Source organism: Bombus terrestris, chromosome 3 (assembly GCF_910591885.1).
Source record: "Bombus terrestris chromosome 3, iyBomTerr1.2, whole genome shotgun sequence".
NCBI lineage: Eukaryota > Metazoa > Arthropoda > Insecta > Hymenoptera > Apidae > Bombus > Bombus terrestris.
Genome location: NC_063271.1, coordinates 1,553,765 through 1,581,162, shown reverse-complemented (window position 1 = coordinate 1,581,162; position 27,398 = coordinate 1,553,765). Strand labels below are relative to the sequence as shown.

The window sequence follows — 27,398 nt, the reverse complement described above, 5'->3', positions numbered from 1 at the left end:
TTCCCGCCCCGTGGAATCGACGTTCGAATCACGATACGTCCTCGTAACCCCAAGATTTCGATGTCAGTTCGCGATACTCGATAGTAGCCGCGTTTACTCGAAAGTATAACGTCAGGGTGGTGGAGCGAGCGGTGGTAAACGGGGCTAGGAAGAAGGGTGAAGGAGAGGAGAGATTCAGATGGGTTCTGTCGTGGCGCGAGAGGGGGCTGATGCATAGAAAACGGGAGAGAGAGGAGATATCTGTACAGGGGCAGGAGTGGAGTGCGTGCGAACGAACGAGGACGGCCGTGCTCGCCTTTCGTCGGCGTTTTCGTATGAGTGCGTGAGTGAGTGCGTGCATGAGTGCGTCCTCACGGGCAGGTACTTTCGATTTCCAACGATTGGCGAGCCTTCGCCGGGTACGACGCTGCACCAGGAAGCGGACATGATAGTTACCATGGAGTGAAATAGTACGTGCACGGTACGTGGAGTTGTGCTGTTCATTCCTCTCGGTGCTGTGCGCGTGTGCAAGTGTGAATGCGTGTGCGTTTCTCACGACAGGTGCCTTTGATTTTTTCCGATTACTCTTCGAGTAAAGTAAAGTCGACTCGGACGTCGAAACGTCGAATCGAATCGAGCGGCGAGGAAAAAGCTGCATCTTCCGTTAATTGTTACGACTCGTCGGTGACACGACGTATTCGTCGAGAATATCATTACTCTCTAATTTTGGAGACACCAGGAAAGATGATCGTATAAATCATTGCCGGAGAAACGAAACGTGTCTTTTGACAACCTCGTGCGCGTGAAAACGTGCATACATATGTGTCAAAGACATCGATTTTCGAACGAGCATACGCAGCTGGTGGTGGTCCTGATCGGTGGAAGGATTCGTACGAGCACGATGAACGCCGAGCGTTGTGCCTGAAACGAAAAAGGACATATTTTGACAGCGCGAGAATCGAAAGAGGCCGAAGGGACGTGTGGTGTCGCGTAGACTCGGGCGCGCGTTTGCGAACGCGCCCATCGCGCGTCCAACATGGCTACCACCAGCAACACGACGACAAGCGCCGGTGAAACGAACGGCAGTAACGTGCCACAGTGGAAAAGAGACTTGATTCAGCGTCGTCGGCAACAGAACAAGGTTCTCGCGAGTAACGGAGCCAGTGTGAAGCTATGTTCAGCGGTGATCGGCTCGTCGACAACAACGACGACGACAGGCGGGACATCGGAATCGGTGGTCGATCCGACCGGTAGTCAAGAACAGTGTATAGCCGGCAATGTGCCATCGAGATCGTGGACAACGAGCAGCGGAGAGGACAGTGTGAATATGGTTAATAGCTCGAGTGCTAACAGTGGTAGTGGTGGAAGCGCCATAGCTGGTGTCGTTGTATCATCTTCGCCGTTTTTCTCGAGAGGACCGGCGTGTGGCGCCATCATCAGCAGCGGAACGACCGCCGCCACCGACGTTGCCTCGACAGTCGCGTGCAACATGCGTCTCGAGGTGGATCTGTCGTTTTGCTCCGACTCGGAGGATGTTGCGAACGATACTCTAAGCAAATCGTCGACGGACATGGAACGAAAATCGGAACACGGTGACAGTTCGGAGATCGAGGATTCCAAACAAGACGGAAAAGGAGCCGATTTGTTGGCAGGCTGCGACGATCATCGCGCGTGTAGAACGAACAAAGTGGAGAGAGAGCTTCTCGCGGATTTGTCGAAAATGAAAGCCGGTAAAATCGAAACGGAAATGGCGAGGAATCGCGCGTCGACCAGCGACGACGGAGAGAGCGACAGTTCGGAAGAACTGCAATACGGACCGGGAATCGTAAACAAACTCAAGAGCAAATATCTTAATCTTACTCTAAAAGAGATGAACAAGAGTCGCGTCTCGGTGCAACGTTTCAGACGCGCCGCGAGTCTCGAGGATCTGCTAGATTGTGACGACGAACCGGGAGAGAAGAACGCGAGGAAGTACACGAAAAGGACGACCACCGGTGCCGCTACGAAAACCGACAGGTACAGAAACGCTTGCCGTGGTAACGAGTCGATGAAACGAGCCCGAAGCGTCGAAACACTGATGAGGTACAACGGGACGGACGAAGTCGGCAGTACCCACGGTGTATCGGGTCGCGTGGTGGCCAACGGTTTGAAGCAGGACCCGGTCAACGATCACATTATTCTGATCGATCGTAGCTCGGTGAAGATAGAGAGCCGATTGGGCGAGCTGGACAGGCCCAAACCCGTGAACAAACCGAAAAGAATCAAACCGTTGCTGGCGGAAACGGAAAGGCCACCGCCGGATCTAGTCAAGACCACGATGAGGATCTTCGAGGGGTCGGCGAAGAAGCTGAAACCGAAAGGCGAAGTGGCCGCGAAGGTGGCCACGTTCAAAACGATCAACGACACGTTCAAAGCCCAGGCGCAGAAGAAGGTAGGGCCGAAACCACCGATTCAACCTAAACCGTTCGTCAATGGGAATTCCAGAGCGCCACCAGGATCGCCGAAGAAGATCGTGTTGCCGCAGAAACCCACGGCCGAGCTGATCGAGAGCCAAGACGGCCAGGAGTATCACATCGACGGAGTGATTACGGATCCCATAGTGCAGTCGGTATCGTCGGTGGTCAGCAAGTTCCAGCAAATCGAAAAGTCGCACTCCCCATCCCCGTCGCCCGAGCCATCCTACAAGTTGAAATTCTCGCCCGCGCCCAGTCCCGAGCCACAACTAAGTAAATTGAAATCCTCTCTGGAGATCAACGTCAAGTCACCGCCTGTAACGCCCGTTCTTTCCCCCAGAATTTCCTCGCCCAGGTTGCAGAGCCCCTCGTCCCCGATGAAGGACACGCTCAGGCAAAGTTCACCACGCGTTCACAGCCCTCCGTCCCCGATGAAGGATTTCGTCAGGCAGAATTCCAGCCCCGTCCACAAGCCACCGCCGAGTCCCAGCAGGGAGTTACTTAGACAAATGTCCGTGACCGAACCCTGTAAGATGACGCCGCGGCCGCAACTCGAGGAGAACGGGAATATCGTCAACGTCGAACAACATCCGAGGCAGCAGCAGCCTTCCGAGAGGATACAGCACAGTCCTACGGACCAAGAGAAGCCCGAGGAGAACAAGCCACCGATCAACAATGCGAATCACAGCGACGACGAACTGGCGGAGGAGGTCGATGCCCCAAAGACGATATCGAAGACCGCACTGGAGAATATCGCGAAAACCGGCGTCACGATGCAGTTTAGTTTCAACGACAAACCGATCTCCAACAAGAGTTACTTGCCAGGATTCAAGCAGAATGGTCAAAAGCCAACGGACGAACGTCAAACGGATGCTCGGACCGAAACGAAGTCGTTGTCGTTGGAACCTACTCGGGGCAAGTCGTTTTTGTCCGCAGGTTCCACGAACGTCGTAACGGATCAAGAAACCGTCTCCAGGCTTCAGGAGAGGTTAGAACTGGACAAGTGTGACAGGAAAATCGAGGACAATAAAGAGGATACGTTGGATACCAAAGCAAACGTGGAAACCAAACCGATCGGTGCTATTTGCAGCCTGGGTCTGATCAAGTCTCCGACCAATACCTCGTATCCGCAGGGGAACGAGTTGAAAACGATAAGATGCCAAAAGGTGGAGTCTCCGCCCCAAAAACAAATCGGGATAATAAGACCGCTCGTGTCTACCAAGACGCAGCACCCTCAGCAGAATCTGAGCAATCGGGAGTTGGAGAAAAATCTGATCAATCGAGTGAAAAGTATAGAACAACCTACCAAGGTTGTGGTTAGCCTAAAGAGCGCCGATGAGATTCAACCCGCGAAAAAGTCTGGCACGGGTGGCGCGGGACTGTGGGAGACGAAGCCCTGGAACCAACAAAACAACACCATGGTGTTCAATTTCAGTAACCGGAAGGAAGTGCCGGATTATATCGAGAACGACGGACTTATTATCAAAAAGAAACGGGAGAAGCCAAAGGTGAGTCATCGCTACGACTACTTCTAATCTCGCTCGTTCCCCTCTCATACTATCGCGGTTTCTCCAAACCGCGCCAATATTCGAAACTGTGTGTCTCGAAGGGTGGATTCGGTCAATCGTTCGTTTTCGATCGTAGTTGCGAAGTGAATTATTCGTTACGATATGAATTAGGGTCCTCTCGAGCAATATTTTTGCACTTAACCATATCGTTGTATATAGAATCGGTGTATACAAGTAGAAGTACAAGTTGTAAATTGCGTAGTTCTTTTTTTCACAAGTGTATAATTTTCCATCGAATGGAATGATTAATCAACTCGCGGTTAGATAAAGTTAGTAAATTTATCTGTTTTACGATATGTTAGAACCGATAGCTCGTAGCTCGCGACACTCAATAACGATATCAGTTTGATTACGCACGAGGTCCGAAACACTTTCTTAAACTAAAATAAAAGTTCGTCGGTTGCATAAGTTCATTAAAAGCAACGTTTCGAAAGGAAAATACCTTTGAAACGTACGAAGCTCCTTTGCTCGAACGGTCTGAGATATGCCAATTGGAAACTGAAGAGTTCGTGATCGGATTGTAAATAGCTGGATATCGACACGGTTCAATGGTACCCTGTCACGGACCACTTTCTTTTCGTACGTGTGCGTATAATTGGAGCATTTCACTTTCTTTAATATGACTTACGTTAACAAAAGCGTTGCTGGCGTTGCGTTCGAGGCGTACGTGCTCTCGCGCCGCGGCACACGTAGAATTTTAAGTGACGTCTGAGCATTCGTGGCACGCGGTCACATTTAACCAGCTCGTACACGACATTTATTTGTTTTCCATTCCACAGCGTCGAGTAGAAGGATGTCGCGCATTCGACTCGTCGTAAACTTGTCTCACAGCTGATGCCATACCGAATCGAAACGGTAACGCGACTCTTCCGACAGATACGCGCTTCTTCTATTCGATCGTAATTCAACTCCTGACACCGAACTCGTCTGTTGTGGGAGCTTTGAACTTTAAAGAATGTAGACCGTTAACCTGGCGACAAGGGTTTACCGTCACCGGTGAAATCGAGCGTATTCGATGTTCCATTGAAAAGCTAGAAAATTAAGATCGCGATCGGCAAATTAAAGGTGGCGACGAGGCTGACTTTCTCGTATTAGATAACGCGGAAGCCCGATGATCGTCCGGTATACGAATCGCTCTACAATTTCTTTCAGCCGCTCTCGGTAATTTTCTAACGATCATCACCTTGCAATTTATCACTGTTCCTGGAATTATCGACTTCTTGTTGCGTGATCTTCATCTACGAACGTCTCGTCGAGAGACGTCCGTCTAATAGTCGTAACGGGATTTTCGCGAATCGATCTCCGGAAAAGAGGGAACAACCGCGCTGTCTTGATACACGGAAGGACCGTTTAACGAACTGGAAACTGGAGCGTGCATCCAGATCGCAAAATCATCGTCCAGCCGTACGAAGCGAAGAACGTAATGGATTTTTTAACGTTCACCGCGATGCATCGAACGACACTCCTCGTGACACTTTCCATTCGATCGAGTCAAGTTCCGTCGTCCTTGGGTCGACCGAAAGACCTTCTAGAGTCGCGAAGGTAGCGCGTTCTTTCGCATAGCACGTGCATACGTATCTTATTCCGTCTAGGCTATTTCCGTAGACTATCTCTAGTCGTAAGTAGCTTTCTCGCAGATTAAAAGCTGGATCTGCAGCTATCTATGGAAATTTCTGACGTTAGAACTCGAGAAGCCCCTGCTTGTCCCCGATACAATTAGATTATAGTCTAAGGACAAAACGGTCTACCTATCGATACCTATGCGATCTTCGTGGCATGTTCGCGAAACCTCTGTTACACCTCTGCAAATTTATATTTGCCGTAGCTGCGAGAGGAGGTGTACGATTACGCTTGTACTATGTTTACCTTCGGCAGTCAGAGAAAGGTAAAATTTCGCGGCGGTCTGCGTAATTCGATTGATGACATGTCGCGGGTATCGGATTCCTTGTCTCGTAACGTTAACTCGGTTCGACGCTGCCGTATATACGCGTAGCGTGTGTCAGCGTAGATCAGCGGTTCTGAAGTTGTTACCACTGGTTGCTGCTGCTGTTGCCGCCGCGGATATAACCTTCCCTCGTTGGTAATTAAACAGAAATTAAGTGGCTACGGATCTCGCGATAACGAAATTGCATAGACGTGCGCGCTTCTCGGATATCGAGTTACGAAATCGAATGGGCGCCGGTAAACGATGCTAATCGATCGAAAGTTTGTTCGGTATGTTTCGTGCCGAAACAAAAAAGGCGACAAAAGTTCGAACAAAGTGGGAGGGGATTCTGGTTTAGGCCTGAATGTAGGCAGATTGGTCGAGATACGCGATAGTACTGCGTGCAACACTCGTCGGTCGCGTTAATTAACCTTCGACGACCTCGTAATAATTGCGCAAGCTCGAGCGGTGCACCTCGGCGTCACGATGCAGTCGATTATAGCGAGCTTTAATAATTGGCCTAATTAATCGACGAAAATATTCACAATGGTTCGGGATCCGCGCACGTAACGAGCTAAAAGGCTCCGTGTGATGCGCCAACGGAATTAGGCCGTGGAACGATCCTCCGTTCGGAAGTCCGTCTTCTCTGTTTCTTTTTTTTCTTTTTTTTTTTTTTTTTTTTTTAATCTACGACGCTGAAAGAAGAAGAGTAAACGCGGATAACGAGTATTCATGACCGATCAAGGTACGAAATGCGTTCAACTAGATAACGAACAATTGGACGTTGCATCGACGCTCGCCCGTTGCCAACGACTTTATAAAGAGAAACGACGGGAACGAAGCTAGAACCGGGATAGATGTAATTGAAAAAGGAAAAAAATAGGAAAATGAAATAGAATTGCTGAGTGTAGTCTCGTGGCATTCCTAGAGGTAGCTGACTGAAACGATGAACGTTTCGTAATGCAGCCGGAAAGAAATTAATTGCAGAACAGAGCGTTACCAGCTTTGTATTACGTCGACGGAAAGTATACACGTGGTTGTATTTTACACGCAACCGAGTTGCCCCGCTATTTTAGGAAGAGCATTTTTCGATCTTCGATAAGCTACGATAAATCTGCCAATAATAACGATAAGATTCGTATTCTCGCGACTTCTTTCAACGTTACGCGAACAGAAATTATCCAGAAGTATACGTTCGTAAATATTTCCACTTGGGCGCGATAGAGGATCCGTGTACATTTCGAATAACGCTCTTTCCCGTAACGGTAAAATCTTTCACAATCTTCCGAAAGTTTATCCCCGGTGAAAGCAGAAATTACGTGGCATTTCTGCGTCTTAATCGTGCCGTAGCAGCAACGGAAATCAAGAATTCCGCGTTGTCGTTGTCCGAGTTTCAAATCGGTGGGAGGCTCGAAAGCCTCTCGGCGTTGACTACGTTAATTACCGAGGAATGTGGATGTTAACTGATAAACCAAACTCGTTACGAGACTAGTTATGCTCGTTTTCCTTCACGCTTATTATTATTACGTTACAATAGCCGGCCGATACATTAGTTTTGTCACCATAAACGTACGATTAGCAGTCATTCGTCTTGTCCGTGCAACAACCCGCAGGGAAGTACAACCGACGATTACCCGCTATTACGTAACCGTTAAATACGTTCCTTTGCTTTCTATGTTATTACTGTTATCACGAATCCACTATGCGTTAAATGCTCTACCGACCGATGTAACGTTGCACGCGCAATATTCGGAAAGGAAAATCAGTTTCGACGAAACGCGCGCCACCACGTTTTGCCTATCTTTCGTTATAAAAAAAAGATAAAGATCTTTGAAACTCTGACTGTCAGACTGTCTTCTGTTTCCTTCATTTCTTCTAGAAACAGACCCTCCACGCTCTACGGTGTCCGCCGTTTCAACGGAAGTACTACGATCGGGGTAGCATGTTTCGCGTTCTATTGAATTCCGATCGACTTATCGTCGAATGTCGTACAACGCTTAACAAGTTGTCATCGAAGAAAGATAAACATACGGCTACAGTTATTCTTGTATAAATACAATCCTTGTCCGGGTACCTAGACGATTTAGGATATATCTCGATGAGTCAAGCAGCTATTTATTTTGTCTTATCGATTGATAATTAAGAGGAAACAAGAACGGCCAGATATTGAATAACACCGATGCGTCAAATGCCGTTTCATCGATCGTATTTTTTTCGAAATTACCATCGATAAAAGGGATTGGACGTGTTGGAGGGGAAGGCAATACGATTCGATCGAGAAGCTTCGATGATTTTGCGTAGCTCGTGCTCTCGCTGGTATATACCCGCGAGATCGCAGCAGAGAAAGGAAACGCGCATCGTATCGTTCGAAGAACCACTGTTCGCTCGTTTCGTCGACAGGTTTACCGTATTGCATGTAAGTACGGTAATCGAGTTTACGCCTGGAGAAGGTATCCTTGACCTTCTTTCTTTCGATAACTATTACCGATAGCCTGTTATTCGCAGTTCTTCTTCAAGTTCGGCTTGCCGTTTTATCCTGCTAATCTGCGATCGAATTTTTAATTCGTCCAACTCGATCATACTTTCTAGTTTCTCATGGTCTAACCGTTGCTTGTAAACACATAGCACGTAGCAATGTTATCGCGTTAGACGTTGTCATCGATGATCGTTGATCGAGAGGATAGTTTAGCCACGAACGGATTCGAATAGCGAGATTCGGTTATCTCGAGAATTCGATAGATGTTTTTTTTCGCTTTCGAGGAGAGGGGAACGAATTCGCAGTTCGCCTCGATCGGTCGGCGGTCACGGGAGGTCGTAGTTGCTGGAAGAAATTGCCAGGTAGAAGTTGGATAGCCGATCAGCCAGCTAAGAAATGGCAGCGGCATCGTGGCTGGTGACATTCCATACCACGCTATGGGAATTCTCGTATATGGCCGTCCTAGAGGGACGCGAGACTGTACGTACCGCTTCAGCGAGTGAAGCTGGCTAGGCCCGTTATCGCGTTTCAGACTCGCTCCTTAAGCAGGCCTTCTAAGGAACATTGCGCTCTAACGATCGTGTCGCAACTGAATCAGCCGCTGAGATTTTTGGTATGTAGGCCACGCGACAATAGCTTCTCTTTCCTTCGCGTTATCTGCTCTTCCGCCCGCCGGGAACAATGCATTCTTGCATAATCAATGCTCGGAATCGTGTCATCGTGATCATCGAAAATTCGACCGGCTCTCTACTCAGAGTTTTGTAATTCCTAGCGGCAAGCTCCGATCCACCGATTCATCGTCCGTCGTACGATCGCGATTCGTACTCTGTAATTTTCAACGCGTGACTTTGACCGGTCGGAGAACGTTTCCAGAACTGGTGGAGAACCGGTTGGTCGGTACGCGCGATACCATCGATGCGCTATCGATTTATCGTTTCGTTAATTCCGGTGATCGATGATAATTGCTCGAACAAACGTTATTGTTGCGTCGCCGAATGTTCGCCGCGTGGATATTAAACCGTAAAATGGCTCCATAACTCTGCCGGTAATCTCTGAGCTGACGCGAATTTTTCGCAAAAGCTGCCACGCGATGCGACACACGGCCGGCGTTCTCTCCGATTTATTAGAAGTCCATTTGCGAAATTAATCGCGGTACCCGGAGCTAAAAAGCGATCATGGGAGGATTAACGAGGCAACGTTAATGAACTTTTCTCCGTTTACTGGTACGGTTCGAATCAGCCAGCTGTTGCATTCCTTAACCCCATTACGATTTACGTTTTTATCATCGCGGCGACGCAGTAAATAAGCGGCGATGGCTTGCGTGGCCAGTCTTCGGTTATTCCGGACGATCCAAGAGATTTATCGGCCGTTCCCTCGGTGGACAAATTCAAACTCGAGAGGATCAATTTACCGAGATGTACCCGCTACGTATTTATTTCTCGTACGCTTTTTCCAGCTCTCTTAATTGGTCCGTTGGATAAATAAAGCGAAAGATAAAGTAACCGAATGCCATGACCGACACGCTTATACCGCACGATGGAATTTTTTCAATTTACGTCGTGAACGAGCGCCGATCACCCGTTTTGTTCTTTCTAACGAAATTCGGTGTGCCTGACCTCGTTTGGCCTTGACCAGCGATCTCTGGAGAAACTCGAATGGTAACACGAGCGGACAGCTGGTCGTGGATCGAATTTGCATTTGCATGCAAGCCTCGAACGTTGCACGGTTCGCTCGACCCTCTCACCCTTCTTCTCCGGTTACGTAATGGATCCAGTTTTTGGCTAAAACGCGTCTCTATCAACGAAGAGGAAGATATTCGTTTTAAGAGCCTAATAAATACCAGGACGCTTACGGTGGTCAAAGATAAAAGCTGTACAGCGACCAATTAAAATCGTATCGCCGGGTTGTATATCACCTTCGGTGACTTTAACGACCTTCGACTAGCATTAGAAACGAAAAAGTCTGTGGCCCGTATTTTAGACCCAAAATCGACTTAACGTTTCTTTTATCCAGTGTATCTGTATAATTCGATCTATTACAGAGTATAACCTACGATACCAGCGATGCGAAAATAGCAAACGCGTAAATGGAAATCGCGGAAAGGTTATGGCAAACGACCTCCATGGATTAATCTGGACACTGTATGAATCATTCCGTCGGGACTGTACGAGCTCCAATTTAGAAACCCGACGCGACGCCACGATCCACCGACGAGTCGTATCGCTGTTTCCGTGAAAAACCCGCGACGAAGCAGCGTTTCGATTTTTCGCAGTGTCGCGAAATCGTGGCTGATTCATAGGATTTCGAGTCAGCAGCGGCGACCACGACTAAACGGAGAACGTTCCGGGCGACAAATAAATTCGTCGAATCCGTGAATAGACGGAGAACAAGACTGGGCGTGGTTTCTCTTGCATAATTTCGCTGGCCTACGTCCCACGGGACGGCGGCCGTTCAAATTGACGGCGAAGCGAAGAAACGCGACAACTGCCGAGGGTAGAACAAAGGGGAGAAAGTTTCTACTTTGAGGAACTGGTATCGAAGATAAAATCGGTTTTCTACGCTCGTCGCGACTTATATTGTTCCGAGTTAGCGCGAGTCGCGACGAATTTCGCGTGACGAGACGAATCTACCAACGACTGAATTTCGTCGAGAATTCACATGCAACGAATGTGACGAAACGTGCATCCGTTGCGCGTGTCATCGTGTAATTTCCACGTGATAACGTATCGTACTCTTATCATCGTGTACTTCCTTTTTAATAGAAATATCGTAAAGTTCTGACGTTACGAGAATTTATACGAAATTGGCTATGTTTCGGTAGCGCACAGGGGAGCGCGAAGTTTTTTTCCGACAAACTTAGATAGCAAATCTTTATAGTCCTCGGTTTAATAGAATCATCGTTAACGCACACGCCTAATAAAGTCAAATAAAGCGAAATTAACATGACATTAATTATTCTCGTGCAATCGTGTCCGTGTAGAGAGATTACAATTTCATACATATGTATGTAGATAGCTGCATTGTTTGAGCTAGATTGTTAAACTCGTTGCTTAGAGACCACGAGTGTGTGACGTCTGCAAAGCTGGCCGTGGTTCTCGCCAGGAAACGAGCTAGTTAAACGTCGGGTAGAGCTGACGAAAAAAAAGTAGCTACGCGTATTACAGCGATCGTATCTTCTCTGTCTTTTTTCTTTTTTTTATTCTTTTATTTTATTTTATTTTTTTTTTAATAATAGTAATCGTCTTTGCCATATCTATATAGGGAGTTCAAACGCAAACCTTTGAAATCGAATATGCTACTGACACGAGGTTTACTTTCGAGACACCCCATACATCCGATTCTCCGCCTTTTTTGACTCTTCTACGTGGTTCGAACACGACAAAGGGTTAACTTATGCGGGCTTGCACCTCCGTGAACGCAGGTGTATTCGAAGAGAGCTTGTTCCTATACGATCGTTAGGACAGTGTCTTGGACTCTCGGAGGGTTCAAGGTCTAAGCAGTACAGGTGATACCCCGATACGCTTGGAATAATGGAAAGAAACGTCCTGGGAATTTCTCATGAAGTCAGGGACCTCATCTTTAGGTTCATTGTCGTTCCTTCCTTCCCCTATCTTCCGTATTTTTCCTTAAAATCTTTTTATCCTTGGAAATCCTTTCGATACAGTCGGTTAAGCCATACTGCACGCTCGGTTTACGATATTTTAGTTCCAATTAATATGCCAACTCGAGCGAACGCGTTTGACCATCGACGACATCGGATTAAAAGTCATCGGTATGGTCGGCAGTCGGTGGATCTCGTAAATTAGAAATGTTGTCGGTACACGAAATAAACTAAGATCGGTCTAAACGTTTATTCTATTTACGATACTGGATTAGTGTTAATTCCAAGGTGTCCAAGTTAATCCGCCTATTTGGTTCGTTATTGAGCGAGAATGCGCGGTAAACGCAGCCAGAACGATTTTTCTCACGACGTGTTATCGCGTGCAATCACTTGCGTAATATAGCCGACACAATAAAAAGATACCAACCGCGCCACGGAAGCAACGGAAATATTGAGTTACTTTCTTCTCACGGCAGCATCAATGAACGTTCATTATCGTACGGACGATAACGCCACGGATCGATTAATTTCGCTCGCGCTTTATTACACATCCAAACGTAAGTTGTCTGGATGGAAGAGATACGCGAGGTTGTAAAACAAGCGAAGCTTGAAAGTGCACGATTTTAAATAGTCAAAGTAGGAGTTCGATTCGATTTACGAACGACGTTCTTGAGAAACTTGATTCGACGAGTGTTTCTACTTTAGGCTTTTCTTCAAACATAGATTGCTGATATTTATGCAAATGCAAATTTTTATCGACGCGAATAAAGGGATACAGTTTTGAAATAATATTAAACAATATTATAAGAAATACTTTATTTTAGATATCGTGTACGTACTACAGATCGTTGCACGTCTAAATTTCTCGTAAATGCACGAACACACGCAATCTACCGATGAGGCTACGTTTGTCTGACCGCAGCTAGATCAATCGACGTACCTGCTTAACGTTTTAATTTATAAGCTTGTCGTATCTCTTTCACCAGCAACACAGGTTCATAATTTAAATAATCTCAACGCGCGTTTTCGCCATAGCTTTTGAAACCGCAAACCAGATTGGATCGCACAGCGATGACTCTGTGTCTTCCATCCGGTGATCGATAATCCAGCGCGATCCGTGATCGATATCTTTTCGTTCCAGTGCATCCGCGGCACGTTATATTCAAATCCAGATAGATATTGCGTTACGCGGCCCCGATTTCTGCTCGTCCGTAATGTGGCTTCGTGTTATGATCCGTGACCGCATTTTTTCTTACATCTCGCCGTTCAACCCGAATTCTTTCGGTCGCGCGGAGAGAGAGTGGGAAGCGGAAAAGAACGAGCGAAAGAAATTGTCGCGAACAGGAAAGAATCACTTTCGAAAGATCCGAGGTCCGAACTGGACCGGAAATCGACAGATCGTTTCGTTTCGCGCGCCATTATTTCTTCTCTGGCGTATGGATCCAGAGATTCGTGGCAATTCGTCCGAGAAATTTCTCGTACGTACGTGTCGTCTCGTTGTCGAAGAACGTGATTTTCCGTTCTATTAATCGTTCAACGAAACGATCGAGCGACGTACTCCGTGAATCGGGCGGATTTTGTCACGCGTTCGGAATTAAACGCGTCATCGCGGGAGATACGCGTGGAAACAGTCGCGTTTATGTTTGTGTCTGTAGATACAGAGACAGCCGCGTGCGAAAAAGTAGTCGAACTCGAAATAGTAGGACAGACGGACGATGGTGCGTGTCAAAGTCGCGTTCGTGTCGCTTTTCGTTCGATTCGGTTTCCAAATCGACAGGATGTTCATTCACGAAATAATTGAAAGGCGGCGGATGTCGATGAATAACGCGCGGTCGAGACGCGTGTCGTCCCGTGCGAGTGTATACGACATTGAGGACTCGAGAGAAGCGTATCGAGGAAGTTACGACGCTTATAGTTGTCCACGTTAGCCTACAGCACACTCGATCTCGCCTCGACATCTCGCCTCGACATCTCGATACTCTTTCGATATCTGCACGTCGAGTGTTCTTCGAGACGCTTTAAACAGTCTTTCTTATTCTTCGAGACACCTGGCGCTGTTTGTTCAGCGACCGAACACGACTCGTTTGCATCGCGCACGCAAATTGCAGCCAAGCGAGCACGTGGGCGCGTCTCACGCGCCAACGTGCATATAGACGATCGCGAAATCCACTTTGGCCGTAACAGACTCTGTACGGCCGGTTTCGAAACGGGCTTCGCGTCGATATACGCGGAAATTTTTTAAGGAAAGTCGATACTCGTAGCCGGAGGTGATTTTTCGTGGCTCGACGAAACAACGATCGGAGGTGAGAAACGCGAGGCAGCGCGTTTCCTCGGAACTCGGTCGACGAGACTCGAAAGTCACCTCGCCGGATTCCACGCATCACGTTCCGATTTCGAGAGCTCACTCCTCTTTTTTGCTGGGCCCGCAGGTCGGTGACGGTGGCATCATAGTGTTGGACACCACGTTGGACGCGTCGACGACCGACGACGCCGAATGGGAACTCGCCGGTGGTCCACCTTCGCCCTGCGACGTGTCTTTCTTCAACGATAACGTCCTCATCAACGGTCGCAGCAATCTCTCGAGGACACCGCGAAATCACAAGGTAAGCAAAACGCGTGGTTGAGTATTTTCGACTAGTTTTCTGACTCGCAAGAGTCCTCAAACGATCCGTATATTCGTCCGCTTGCTAACTAAACGGTGAATGTTTATACATTTGTGGAAAGTTTAAGTCCGCAGAAACGTACGAGTAAAGTACGTCAAGTAACTCTTTGTTTAATTTCTTCAATAATATCGCATGAGAATCCGCGATCTAATAATGACAAAGTTGACTAAAAACGCGAAAAAGCAATGACGCAAAAAGCTCAGAATAATCTGTTGATCTCCGACGAGCGTGTATTACAAGATCGAGCGTTATCTGATGCGCGATAATTTGGGTTAAGTTCGATAGCTATAAGAAAGTCTGTTAAACACAAGGATGTCGCGTTTACCGATACGTCCTATTACTTTTGCTCCTTTTTTCTTTTCGAAAGATAAGTTAACATCTGGTTATCGGACGAAAAGCCACGCTATCTAATCTAATCAGCTGCAGCTCCATAGCTGGGATCGCGCGGCGGGAGCTCGTTTAAGTGAAAAAGCAAGCGACGCAATACTGTAACCAAGGCCCTTGGCTCGCCGTGGGAATGCGCTTTCCCTCCTGAGAGAGATTGTAAAATATTCAAGGACAAACCGTACCGAGCCTTTCGGCTCTTCTCTCCCTTCGTTCGGTCCCTTCTTTATTTCCTGTTCCCTCGACCCGAATTTTCAACGCATTTTTCGTCCCTGCCTGAAAACAGACGTACCGAAATTACGTTATGTCACTCATGTCACTTACGTTATGTCGAAAATCATAAGACGCGTTATCGTTGTATATTAAACCGGATGAAAATCAAAAGACATTATTTGTGTTGTGTCATTGATAAACTTATTACAGCTTGCATGCTAGCTCTAGCAACCGTTCATCATCCTGATAGCTTATCTCTGTATATGTATATATGTATATCGATTTGCAAGGTAGTTATGCAGAGTCATGTTTCATTCTATACAATTTAGGATTTACACGCTGAACGTTTCCTTTTATCGCGTCATTCTGTCAGTCACAGTCGTATCTGTCAAGCGTCGTGACAAGATATGAAAAAAACTTTTTCGCTCGACGATCCTACCTTTTCCAGATATGTAGGTACTTTGGATTTTTATACTCGCGGAGGTTCAACGAACTACTCGCCAAAGCGAAAATTTACCGATTAACGAGTTTCGGTAGAACAAGTATCCCCGGTGCCCGAAGGCTCGTTCTAGCACGAAAGCGGATTAAACGATACTCTCCTTTCGAACTATAGATAATCGTTCTAAATAATTAATGTGCTATAACATTGTACAGGCGCGTCATTAATTTTCACGGCCCAGCTTCTCCCAGCGAGTTGCCATTAAAGATGAAATTGCTCTTGTACAGTTTCGACGATCGATTCGTCTCTGGTTAATCGACTGCGATTACGACGTCTTATTCCATGGAATTCTACGTTTCGACACCACGTGACTCATCGTGGTATTTGCGAATCTCCGGGGAAGCGGTCTCCCGGTCTGTTCCTCTTACGATGCCAAGCATATGCTGCTGCAGGCCGAAACGGCGGACCCACGTCGCTGCGTCGACCGTTTAAAGCAAATCCAAAGTAAATGCAAAAGCAAAGAAAGCGAATAGCACAGAAATCGTAGATTGCTTTCGTCTTGTTGTCGGTGTCGATAATTATTACCACGTTAAAAGATGGAAACGCGTCGATGGACGACTTTCTCACGGGCTCGAGTACACGCGGATTCCGGTGGCGATCCGTAGGTAGCTTACCTGTTACCACCGTCGATTTGCAAAGTAAAAGTAGCCGATGCACGAACCGGCAATGATTTTCGAACAGCGACTCGTCCAAGGAGTTAATCTACCGTGCTTCGTGGGAATGCGGCGAAACACGCGCAAATTCCGTTTCATGGTCGTCGCGAAACCGAGCAACGCGATGTCTTTCACGAGCACAAGCACGCGTTGCTTTCGGATTTGGCGGAAATCTTTGTTTGTTTTATGCAACAGGCGACGGGGTTTAAATGTCAAAGGCGAGGGACGATTTGTGTTTTTTTGTTCTGTTCGATCGGTTTACTAGCGAAGCGACAGGGAAGCGATGATCGTGATTTTCTGGAAATTACATCTTACGCAACGTGTTTTCTATCGATCTGAGTCAATAATGATGCATCGATGCTTGAGTCACCGTCGGATAAATCGATTTCACGAAGCTCCGCCTAAGTTTCAATTTTGGTATCCAATTAACGTTGCACAGGCAGTAACCTTTAATAACGGATTACGTAACGAGCGTTATGAAAAATCAAAACCGGTAAAAGGGGCCATTTGCATATTGGAAAGTTGGATCGGCGGATGGGGGTAGGCGGATTTTGGAGAAACCGGTGCGGAATATTTCATTGTAAAAGCGATCGAAACGAAACGGCTCGAGTGCCGCTTCGTCACGCTTATTGTCCAGCGATCGATCTTTCGGATCGCGTCTCGAGAAAACCGATATCTCCTGAATCGATTGTTCGCCGATGCATCGTATTTTCTTTCTCGGATTTATTCCGCCGTCCGTCGAGCGTATCGGATCGATAGAAACTGCGAACAAGCTATTATACGACGTGGAATTCCATTGTGGCCTGAGTTATCGGCGAATAATTCTTCTCGAGTAGAAAATGCGGGCGTTGTTCCTCGCTCGACGAGGCGTCGTCCAAGCTACCAGCTAATTCCTACTTCGAACCACGCTACCAATTCTATAAAGAGAGTTTAGGCTCGTACGAAATTGAATTCGATAGGATAACGGGATGATTAAGGACAAAGTTGGGCGAACTGCTGGCGAATCGGACGGTACGTCGGCAGTCGGAGGTTTCACAGTTAGCTCGGCTTAAATACCATTACCTTAAAACGGCGCTGACCGAAAGCAAAGCCGCGTACCTACCCATAAAAGTAAGTATCGCGTAAAGTTTATCTTCGCGACGCGAAAGCGTTTGCGCGCACTCGAAACGTGTTAGCTTAGAAATCGCGACTAGTCACGGAGAACGCGTACCGCGATTGCTTCTATGCTATATTTTAATTTTATTGGACGTACAGGAATTCTAACGGTGAAAAATTACTCGGCTGAAAACACCGGCGCGAGATGACGCGTTGCGCAACCCTGTTTGCATGCCGTGTTAGAAAAATTCTTCGAATTACCCGATGGCTAGTTCGTTGCTTCGCTACGTAACTCGCAGCATTTTTGCGCAAATTCTCGGCTGTTACGCTCGTCGTTTCGTTACTGCAACCTGATCCAAATAGCGAAACGCGTTGATGGTATTTTCCAAACGCGTTTCAGAAGACACGCGTATAATTCCCGGAACGAAGGTTTTCATCGGAACGAGCGAGACGAACACGGCACGTACTGCATCAAAGTGCAGGAGAAAATTGGTTGATTTTCCGACTCGATGCACTGAAAAAGCACGCGAAAGGAGGAACTTTCGAGCGCGAAATTGTCGTCCTCGTCTGACAAACACCGGCGGCCGTCGCAGCACGCTGCTGCAGATAATTTGTTCTTTATGATCCACTTTGCCTCCGGTCGCGTATCGTACAGTTTCACCTCGCGAACAATCGGTTTTATTACCGATACCAGCCACGTACGCAGTCGTTCGACGATAAAGCACACGCGGCATGTGCTGGCGTGCGTGCACGTCGCTCGATAGGGAAATAGGTGAAACAAAGAGGAGGCTCGTGCGAAATTCACTGACCCTGTTCCCGGTCGAATATTTCAGCACCGTTGGAAATTTCTCTCCTGAAATCGAAGACGCGCGAACAATAACGCAACCGTAGCAACCGCGGGAATACGATTCTCTTGTTTCCCCTAACATACAGCGATACACAAATATCTGGGGTCTCGTAAAAATTCAACATACGCCATTGACAAGAATTATCAAATCGAATATTGGCTAAAATTAGCGACATTTAACGTACATACATTTGGTAGGAAAAGTATAACGAGGTCGTAAACCAAAGAGCGCTTTGAATCTCAAGCTGCGAAAAACAACCAGTTGCCTGTTTCTAGAATCCGTTCTTTTCGCATTATACGTTGTAATAATTTCAAATCGTTTCGAGTATCGAAACGCATAAACTTCATCCATCGCCTGACCGATTTTATAGCCTCGTTGTATCTCTTTCACTAACAGCGTATTTGCCGGAAGGACACGAGCGATCTACAAGATTTACAAGAATCTAACGTATCCATACGTTGATAGTAAGCAAGGATCCAGTGACAATTCGAGTATCGGCACAACGTTCGAGAGGAACGTTCAAACTATTTTCAAAGAAATATATCGACGAATCTTAAGACACGCTTCGATGCCTACCATCGAATCGATGAACGAGTTATACACCGATTAATTAACCGTTTAATACACTGAGACGTTGATCAAAGGAATATCATCGCTTGATTCTTAATGGAGTGGTAAGTGGTTCCGCGAGAATCCGCGATCAACATCACCGTTGCTCATGCTTCTTTTATTTAATAGCGATCCGTGAAAGGTAATGACCGGCGCTCCGGTGTAAAGCCATTACGCGTGCAGCATCTGATAATGCGAATAATCGCGAGCGCGATTGATGGCACATTCGCACACGCTTCAGGGCTGCGGTCTTTGTGCCGCGCGACAAGCGACATCGACCGGTGGACGTCGATTCCTCGCAGCTATCTATCTTCCGCGTGAAATCCTGCTTACGACTACGATTAATGGCGTGTTAAATAAAACAAGGAATTTTTAAACACTCAGTTATGTCTCCACGGTTATCTAAATTACAGCTGAACGCAATATTTTAAAATTTCACACTGATAACGCCGCTTATCAACGCGATTACCGAATCGTCGCGATACAAACAACGTGTGCATGAAAATTGGTCGAAAACGTAAACGCCTACGACGGACAAACAAGCGCGTTAAAGATTGCTTCGGCGAACAATTAACAAATTCTCAGAAGCTGTTCCGCGATAACGGATCGTTGCGACGATGGCAGAATCATGTTGCATAATCGACTCGAATAAAACGCAAATGGCATCGGTTCCAAATAATCGCGGCGTTCGCGAACGATGTGACGTCGTAACCGAGCACCTTTATTCGCTGAATCTGCTAGCCTACAATTCTCTTCGCGGACTCGTCGCCGATTTGTTAACGATTCGTCAGCGATTTTGCAACGTTCGTCGTCCTTGATTAAAAGGTAGGTCAACGATTTGAAAACTTTGTTTACGCGGTCTCTTCGCTTATATCGAACAGATCGTTACGCCATTGTTTTATCGTCGAATTTCATAAGTTTGAGTTCGTTGTCGCATCCAACGACCAAGTGGCTTAGGTCCGAAGATAATATTTCAAAAAGCGAAGAATACCTTTGCAAAGCAACGTCTGCCTATTGTATGTATATTTTAGTTATTTAACGCTAGCGTCATCGTGGTCGTCGACCCTATGGTGCCGTCACCTCCCGCAACAATTGCGAAATCATACCATTCTAGAGAAAATTGCACGACCGGTAATTCTCCTCGGCTTTGATTGTAATACAGTTGCGAGCGTTTCAACGCCGCAGCCGCTGGAAAATATACGAAAATCAATTGTAATTCGTGGGCTGGTCGAAGCGCGGCGGGATTTTTTTCTACTTCGTTTGCTACCGCGCAGGAACGTTGTTCCGGATCGGTAGCAGAAAGAAAAAAGGTGAATTTGAATTTCTAATTTTACCACGTTGCGGAAAACCCGACGGGTAATTGCGTTTACGGACCGTTAGTATCTTGTCGAAAAGAGCTGCGTACAGGGCATTCCATCTTCCGCGTTCAACTTGGCTAACCTCGTGAGAAAAAAGATTATTTCGAGTATCGAAGCTTTTATCGTTGTAAGGCGCGTTTCTCCTAGCTGTTTGTCTCTACGAGCTTTTGGGATACGTTTTTTCGTTCGGTCATCGTAATATCCTTCACGTGGTTAACATCGATGCGAGTAAGGTGTTTCTCGTTCAAGGTCGCTCGAAGATGATTCCAATCCAAGGCTGTTTTAGTTTATCCGAAAACGATCCAAGACGATTTACAAAAATGAAAATTGTATCGTCGCAGTACGAACAACCGCGCTCGGCAAAGATTTCTTCGATGTTGTAACAAACAACGAAAATGTTCGTAACATCGGCTAGTCGATCGAGACTGTCTGTACACTAATAAATTCAGCCGGTGTTGCCTCGTAAATACGCCATCGCTTTGTAAGTTCTTTTCGAGGAATGCACCCCGCGTGCATCGTCGTTGAATAGGTCGCTCGGCGCGTATGCAAATGAAGAAATAATGTAAACACTCGTAGACGCGGGCAATTTGCTTCCAACGTGCTCGTGGGACCGTGTACGTGAACGTGTATGTGACCGTTTATACGGTAACGGTATTCGAAGCGATCCATCCGATCGGCGCCGAATACCGGTGTAAATAATCGTCGAAAAATTCACGCGAATCGTTCGTCGTGCATAACGTTAATCGCGACGAATGAAACAGCCCGATTCGATGCAACCACTTTCTCGTTCTTCGGATCTCGTTATCGATGGGTATCGATTATTGCAAAATTTAACCCTTTCAGAACTGACGAGTAACGTTCGCAAAGAGTAAAAATTACATTTATACAATATCCATGAAAGTTCACATCATCGTATCATTGGATTTATCGAAAGAAAAATTCGTTTCAAATTAGTTAAGATCATATTTGAAGGATCTCTACGAAAAGTCGAAGCCTGTGATTCGCTCGCATTCTTCTTGGTTCGGCGCGGTTTGGCGCTACAGAGTTGAACGTTCGAACAGCGATCGCTTAAACGGAGAAGCAAAGAACAACTCGCTGCTTGTCTTCTTTTCGAACTCGCGATACCTCATGGGCCGTTTAATCTTGTCAGCGCGAGAAAGATCACAGGTTTTGCCAGACATAACGGATACGTACGCGTCTAGTTTTTACCGCGTGGAACATGCTTTATGCGTCCATTTGACGCGGTCGTGCGGTGAGATACGCGGGTGTTCACGGGAACGGGGCGTCACGACGATAAATTCCTCGATGCTTTTATGTTGCCTGGCGTGCACGACCTGGCCAAAGCGACGCGGAGAAAAGGCTTCGACTTTACAAGTCTGCGTCTCCCCTTTGAGTTTCACTGCTCGACCTATCCTAGGGTTCGCGCCGCGTTAAACTTTATGTCTCCCTCGCGTTTGCAAATTATCCCCGAACGATCGCCTATCCCCCGGGATAAGCGCTACGTCCGTGAAACTTGCGCGAATAATTTATTGCGCGCCATTACGACTTCGTCGACTCATTTTCTCGAATTAGTTCTGCATGGTTCTCCGTTGCAGCGTCGGACATTGTTTCGACTGCGAATAATCTTGAAATAAAATTTAGAGCGAACTACGTTGCTGTCCGCGAAGCAACGCCACGGCATTTCAAAGGCATTACGAAGCGGCGCGGCGCATGTGGGACGTAAAATGTAACGCATAATACGTAAAAGTCCGCCTGGCTTCCTCTTTCTATTGTCCGTCGCGATAAACGGTTTCCTTTCTCGAGGACGATAAGAGGCGCATTGTTTCTCCGGCTGTGGTCGAAAGTAACGATGGCTTGTCCGCGACATTGTAGACGCGCTTTTTCTACGACCGATTCCTTCCTCCGGAGAGTTGTTGTCATCTAAATCGAAAAATTCTTCGTGATTCTCGAGTTTGTCGGAGAGAAACGAGTGTGCAACGCGAACGCGATCTCTAAACGAGGCGGTCTTCCTCTCTTTATCGATCGTAAAGATGCTAAGCAGAAACTAAACGACTCGTTATCGAAATTCCTATTTATCCGTTTCTTAACGAGACCGCAGAAAAACGCGAATCTATCTCTCGAAATCACGCGACATTGTACCGATATTATCGCAGTAGCAGATGTTCCTACGCGTTTAGAAACACGTTTTGCGCACCTCGGATTCGTCCGTGAATTTTTCCTCGTATACGTTCGCCAACGGTTATACGTGCAAAGTTTAAACGGATATTCACCGGCAGCGTGCTCTCGAGGATGATTTTATGGTCGAGAAAGCACACGCGCGACACAACAAAAGGTTTACGCTCTTTCGAGGGTAGTTCGGTTCGCCGTTTTCTTCCTAAAAATCAATATACCGGCGACCAATGAGCGCGAACCTCCGATGGTTCCCATGTATCTCGGTTCGAAGAACGATTTGACGCTCGTTGCACGCGAAACACGCTCGTCCCTGCTAGCCAAACGTCCAGGATGTAACTTTCCATCTTGATATTTGCCTTTTGCCAATGGCGCGCGTGTTCTGTTTATCGACATAGTGTCGCGATTTTCGCGCCAAGAAGGAAACCTTCTCTTCGATAGTCGCGTTCTCTCCGATAGTCGCTTCTGCTTAGACGTACGTGCACGAATTCTAAACGTTTCGCTCGTTCGTTCAAAGTCGTTTTAAGTTGTTTCACCGAAAGAAACTTTATTACGGAAAAAATTACGCTCGAGAACAAACGCTCAAACTCGAACGATATTTTCTTTCGAACGAGTCGATAGATGCTCGAACAAGAGACTCTGCTAACCAGTCGGTAGGCTGTTATACCGGCTGGAAACAGGTGATTATACGATGCAAGTTCTTCTGATCGCTGTCGATGACCCGAGACGGATGGCAGTTTGTAATTAACTGGCACCATTAATTAACTAGGACGTTCCGGACATCGTTGACCTTGATCGGCCAGGGTGCTCTTTTCAAACAGTTCGTCGACGAGTCGATTAAAAATTTGCTCGTAAAGCTCGCGCGTGCGATCCCATCGAACGTTCTTTCATTGGGAAACGATATACGCGAAAGGATAACGCGTCTACGCTTTGTTTGGTGCGTGCCGGAAACTCGTTCGAAGGCATTCGCCATTGTCGTCGCTCTTCTCAACGATCTCCTTTGTTTGTTAAACGACGAACGAGCGTTCTCTGCTGTTGTGTCCGAAACAGTTTCGCGGTTTTGAAAACTCTGTACGCGTAGTTAACCAGCGAGTAGTCATCCTCTGCTCGAAATAATCGCAGATACTGTTACCAGCTCGGCAAGTCCAAAGACCAAGGATTTATTTGCTCCCGCGATCTAGTAGCGCTATCGTCGCGGACACAAGCGAGACTATGAAATAAACTAATCGATGCTCGTCGCGCGAACGTTCAAAAGAGAAGGTTCCCTCCACTTTTTTTTTTGGTAAACAAGGCTATGATAGTGTGGCAGGTTGAAGGTCCTCGTGGACCGAAATATCGGATGCACGATGAACGGCGAGCTCCAACGACTCTCTAGAAAAAGAATCGCTTTCTCTTTTGATGATCGCGTTCGTGGACAAGAAACGAACGAGGAGGCGATGTCCTCGCTCGCAGTCGAAAAAGCATCGAGTGTGACGGGTTACTGTTATTCCAGGCTGTGTGCCGTTGTTTGTTCTTCCCGTGTCTTATTTGTAACCGGCAAAAGACACGGACCTTTCCGCGTCGTATAACCGTCTGATTCGCAATAATCGCGTGGTATCGATATATTTCGATCGTTGCAAAAGGCCTTTGTCTCGTCAAATGGTCGAATTCAGTTCGATTCATTTCCGTTAGACTTTTCTATCGAACAGCTTGCTAATTCGATGTGCTATCGAACTAACCGATATATTGCGTTTTGTTTCAGCATCGAATACAGTTTGATGATACGGCTACCCGTACCTTCGAATATCCGAGCGAAGCGTCGATGCTAGAGGGTGAGAGCAGCGTGGATGGCGAAACTTCCGGTTCCGTCGAGCAATCAACTCTGATCAGCGGTAAAACGTCCTCGACCAATTCGACGACCAACATGCCGACCCTACTCGGTAATTTTAATCGTTGTTTCTCGTTACCACGAACCAGCGTCGCGGTCAGACTACTTTTTTTTTTCTTCTTTACTTTTACTTAGGAAAGAATCTAGCTTTTATCGAGTACATCGTTCCTTCACTAACAACGTATCTCGTTCTTTTCGGTTTTTTCCAGAGGCGACGTTCATACACCACGTTATGTCTCCCGTGAACCGCTGCAGACAATTGCAATTCCTTTTGAATGTCGACCCCGTAAAAGAGTCTCTAGTATAAATTAGTTCCATAGTTTCTAGAAACGCTTCACCTTCCCTACACCGACTTTAACCGACAGTTTTTCCTTATTTTTATTGACAAAATTTTCCGTGTCTTTCTTATCGCTATATCACTTTCGAAACATTTCGTTAGTCCCTCGCTCTGTATATGTCGTACACGTTTCTTTTGTCCAACTCACCTAGACCGCATAGCGTGCTGAAAGCTAGTGCTTGTTCCCCGCAGGTGGTGGTGGTGGCCTTGCCAGTTACACTCCTAGCAAAGTGGACTTGACGTCCGAAGGGTTCGAGCTGGGCGTGACCAGAGCAGTATCCTCGAGTTTGCTGGCAACATCGACATCGTCGTCGACGCCGACAACCACCGCGTCGAGCCAAGCGGACAACGAAACCGAAGTGGATTATCTGAAACCGGCTCAAGACGGAGGCGCGTGGGGTTCCGAAACGACCGGTGATCTCCTCTACTGACGCGACCGAAAAGCTCGAAGAACGGAGAAAGACGCGTAAAGCGGGAAACTCGCTAAAAAGCTCAAAGGAGAGTTCTCTCTCCTTGGAAGAGAGAGCAGGGGATCCCAAAATTCCGACTACTCAGAAGACTAACGGCAAAGTATTTTTCTTTCCTTTTTTCGTTGGCAGAGTCGCGGAAACAGTCTTTTATAAGAAGGAAGTAAACAGTCGTTACGAACAAAGAAGAGAAGCACGTCGAAAGTTTCTTCGAACGTTTCAACGTGACGATTGCTCACCCTATGAGTATAAGCAGAACTGCAACTTTTCGAGAAGCGCATCACCAGACGCGTTCGCGGTCGGAGCGAGCGTTACGTGTGTTACGTAGATAGTTCGCTGTCGTAAGAATTGCGCGCAATACTTTTTCCCGACATAGGGTACGAATCAAAAGCAAGGAAAGGGAGTAAATATTCGTTCGCGAACGCGTCGAAGCAGAGGCAATCCTTTTCTTAGGTAATTAAGCGAAAAGACGGTATCATTCCAAGTATATGCATTTCTTTGTATTATTACGATAACGAAGTGAACAGACTTTTCCTAAGTGACGCGTAACTATAACTGCCAAGATATGTCAGTGCATTTCTTTTTTCGATAGCACCTTAAACGGAGAGCCCAGTGATCGGTGAAGAAAAAAAAAGAAAAAACAAAACGAGCATATCACCTTTTTGGTACATTTTTATAACAAACGAAGAGAAGTCGACGATGGAACTGAACATTTTGTAACCTTTTTGAGATTACTTTAATGCTGAACCCTTCAACGTTCAAGCTGCCAGTCAAAGGCCAGAGTTTTATGCAGGATTTTTAGGAAAAAAAAAAAAAGAAACAAAAACAATTAAACGCAATAAGAAAGAATCGTTGCAGAAAAAAAAGAAAACATTGGAACACTCGAGTTTAGACTTTTGTAAAAGTTTTAGCCAAAGTAGAATATAAGTCTACTTGATATACTTAATAATATGTATATGTACAATAAGTGAAAGTTTTGGTCCAGGAATAACATTGCAATTGTAAATTCCGAGAAATTCGTTATTTATACCAAATGTATGATATATCATACAGATATCCTTTACGAATGCTCAAGATAAGGCGATAGATGTATACACGATATTTGTTTTGTTGAGTTTGTTTCACTTTTCGTTTCTTACATTTAGACGTGGACCAAGCAGAAAGAAAAAAAAAGAAAAGAAAAAAATTAATAATCAATAAGAAAGATACGGGGGAAAATATCGATTTGTTAATGAATACGAGCGTTAATTTTAAGCGAATCAAATTTTGTACATATTAAATTATTATCGATCTCAAAGTTTCGCAAAGTTTGTACACGGAACAATTAAATTGCTTTGAGATCGACTTATTACGTGTGCTTTTCTGTTTTTCTTTTTCGTTGTCCGTATTATGTTTGAAGTGGTTACACGAACGTCGAGAAATTAAAAATGTTATGTTGAATCGCGTAAATGTTCGAAGTATGATTGCGGCAGTATGGTTAACTTTCTACTAAGATTTAATCGCGTGATCGCGGACTGATTCAAGGGTAAACGTGCGATACGATGATAATAATTACCGATAACGATGCATTTATACACCGAAACAACAACTGTGTTCCAGTTTTCGTCACTGTATTTAGTAGACGCTAGTATTCTCGTACTATTTTCATTTGATTTCACGTTATCGTTTGATCGATGCTTGATGGGTCTGTGTCACAGCGTTGCATTTTACACTGTGATATTTTTCTTACTTTCTCTAATAACGACATATAATAATTGCTTCCGAATATTTTAAGGAACCAGAACCGTGTCGACCGCTCAGTTTGTATTTTCACAGTATATACTGCGTATCGGAGTGAACGAGATTACGATGGACGAAACATTCCAAATTCTAATAGCACGCGTTTTTGCGTTTAACCCAATCGGTCGATTGATTGCGAATCGATGTCGGTAATCTCGCTGCTCCGGTCGAGGGAACTCCGTATTATTTCTGTAAATTATTGCTGTACAGTATGGAGAGGCAACGTCGTTCAAGTAAAGGATTAAAAAAAAGGAAATAGTATTATCCTAAGATTATTCTTATTGTTCTTCTTATGATTATGATTACTCTCATTATTCTTATTATTGTTATCATTATCCGAAGCTTGAATCCACAATTACCTTATTGAGTATACTTACCAGTTAGAAGTATTGTGTGATGTATCGTCTGTGTGTTATTAAGGTATTCAAGTAATAAAATGAAACAAGTATGCCCGAA

General features: G+C 46.1%; 1 protein-coding gene across 2 annotated transcripts; it reads left to right on the top strand.

Moving 5' to 3' along the window:
• Positions 1-28: 28 nt before the first annotated feature.
• LOC100646579 lies at positions 29-27,398 on the top strand. 2 transcript variants are annotated; one of them, XM_012320780.3, is made up of 4 exons: positions 29-3,940; positions 14,431-14,604; positions 24,234-24,411; positions 24,569-24,880. In XM_012320780.3, exons 1-4 carry the CDS (start codon positions 1,016-1,018, stop codon positions 24,664-24,666), a joined length of 3,375 nt encoding a protein of 1,124 aa, XP_012176170.1. In that variant the 5' UTR covers positions 29-1,015; the 3' UTR covers positions 24,667-24,880. The 2 variants fall into 2 exon arrangements, with proteins under 2 accessions (XP_012176170.1, XP_003394325.1); XM_003394277.4 differs by lacking the exon at positions 24,569-24,880 and adding an exon at positions 24,889-27,398 and having other exon boundaries at positions 69-3,940.

Bases quoted from the DNA above. Each gene is read 5' to 3' on its own strand.
- LOC100646579 (XM_003394277.4), top strand. From the start codon at position 1,016: ATGGCTACCACCAGCAACACGACGACAAGCGCCGGTGAAACGAACGGC. The intron at 3,941-14,430 runs GTGAGTCATCGC...CTGGGCCCGCAG, and splicing joins AGAAACGGGAGAAGCCAAAG to GTCGGTGACGGTGGCATCAT. The intron at 14,605-24,233 runs GTAAGCAAAACG...GTTTTGTTTCAG, and splicing joins GGACACCGCGAAATCACAAG to CATCGAATACAGTTTGATGA.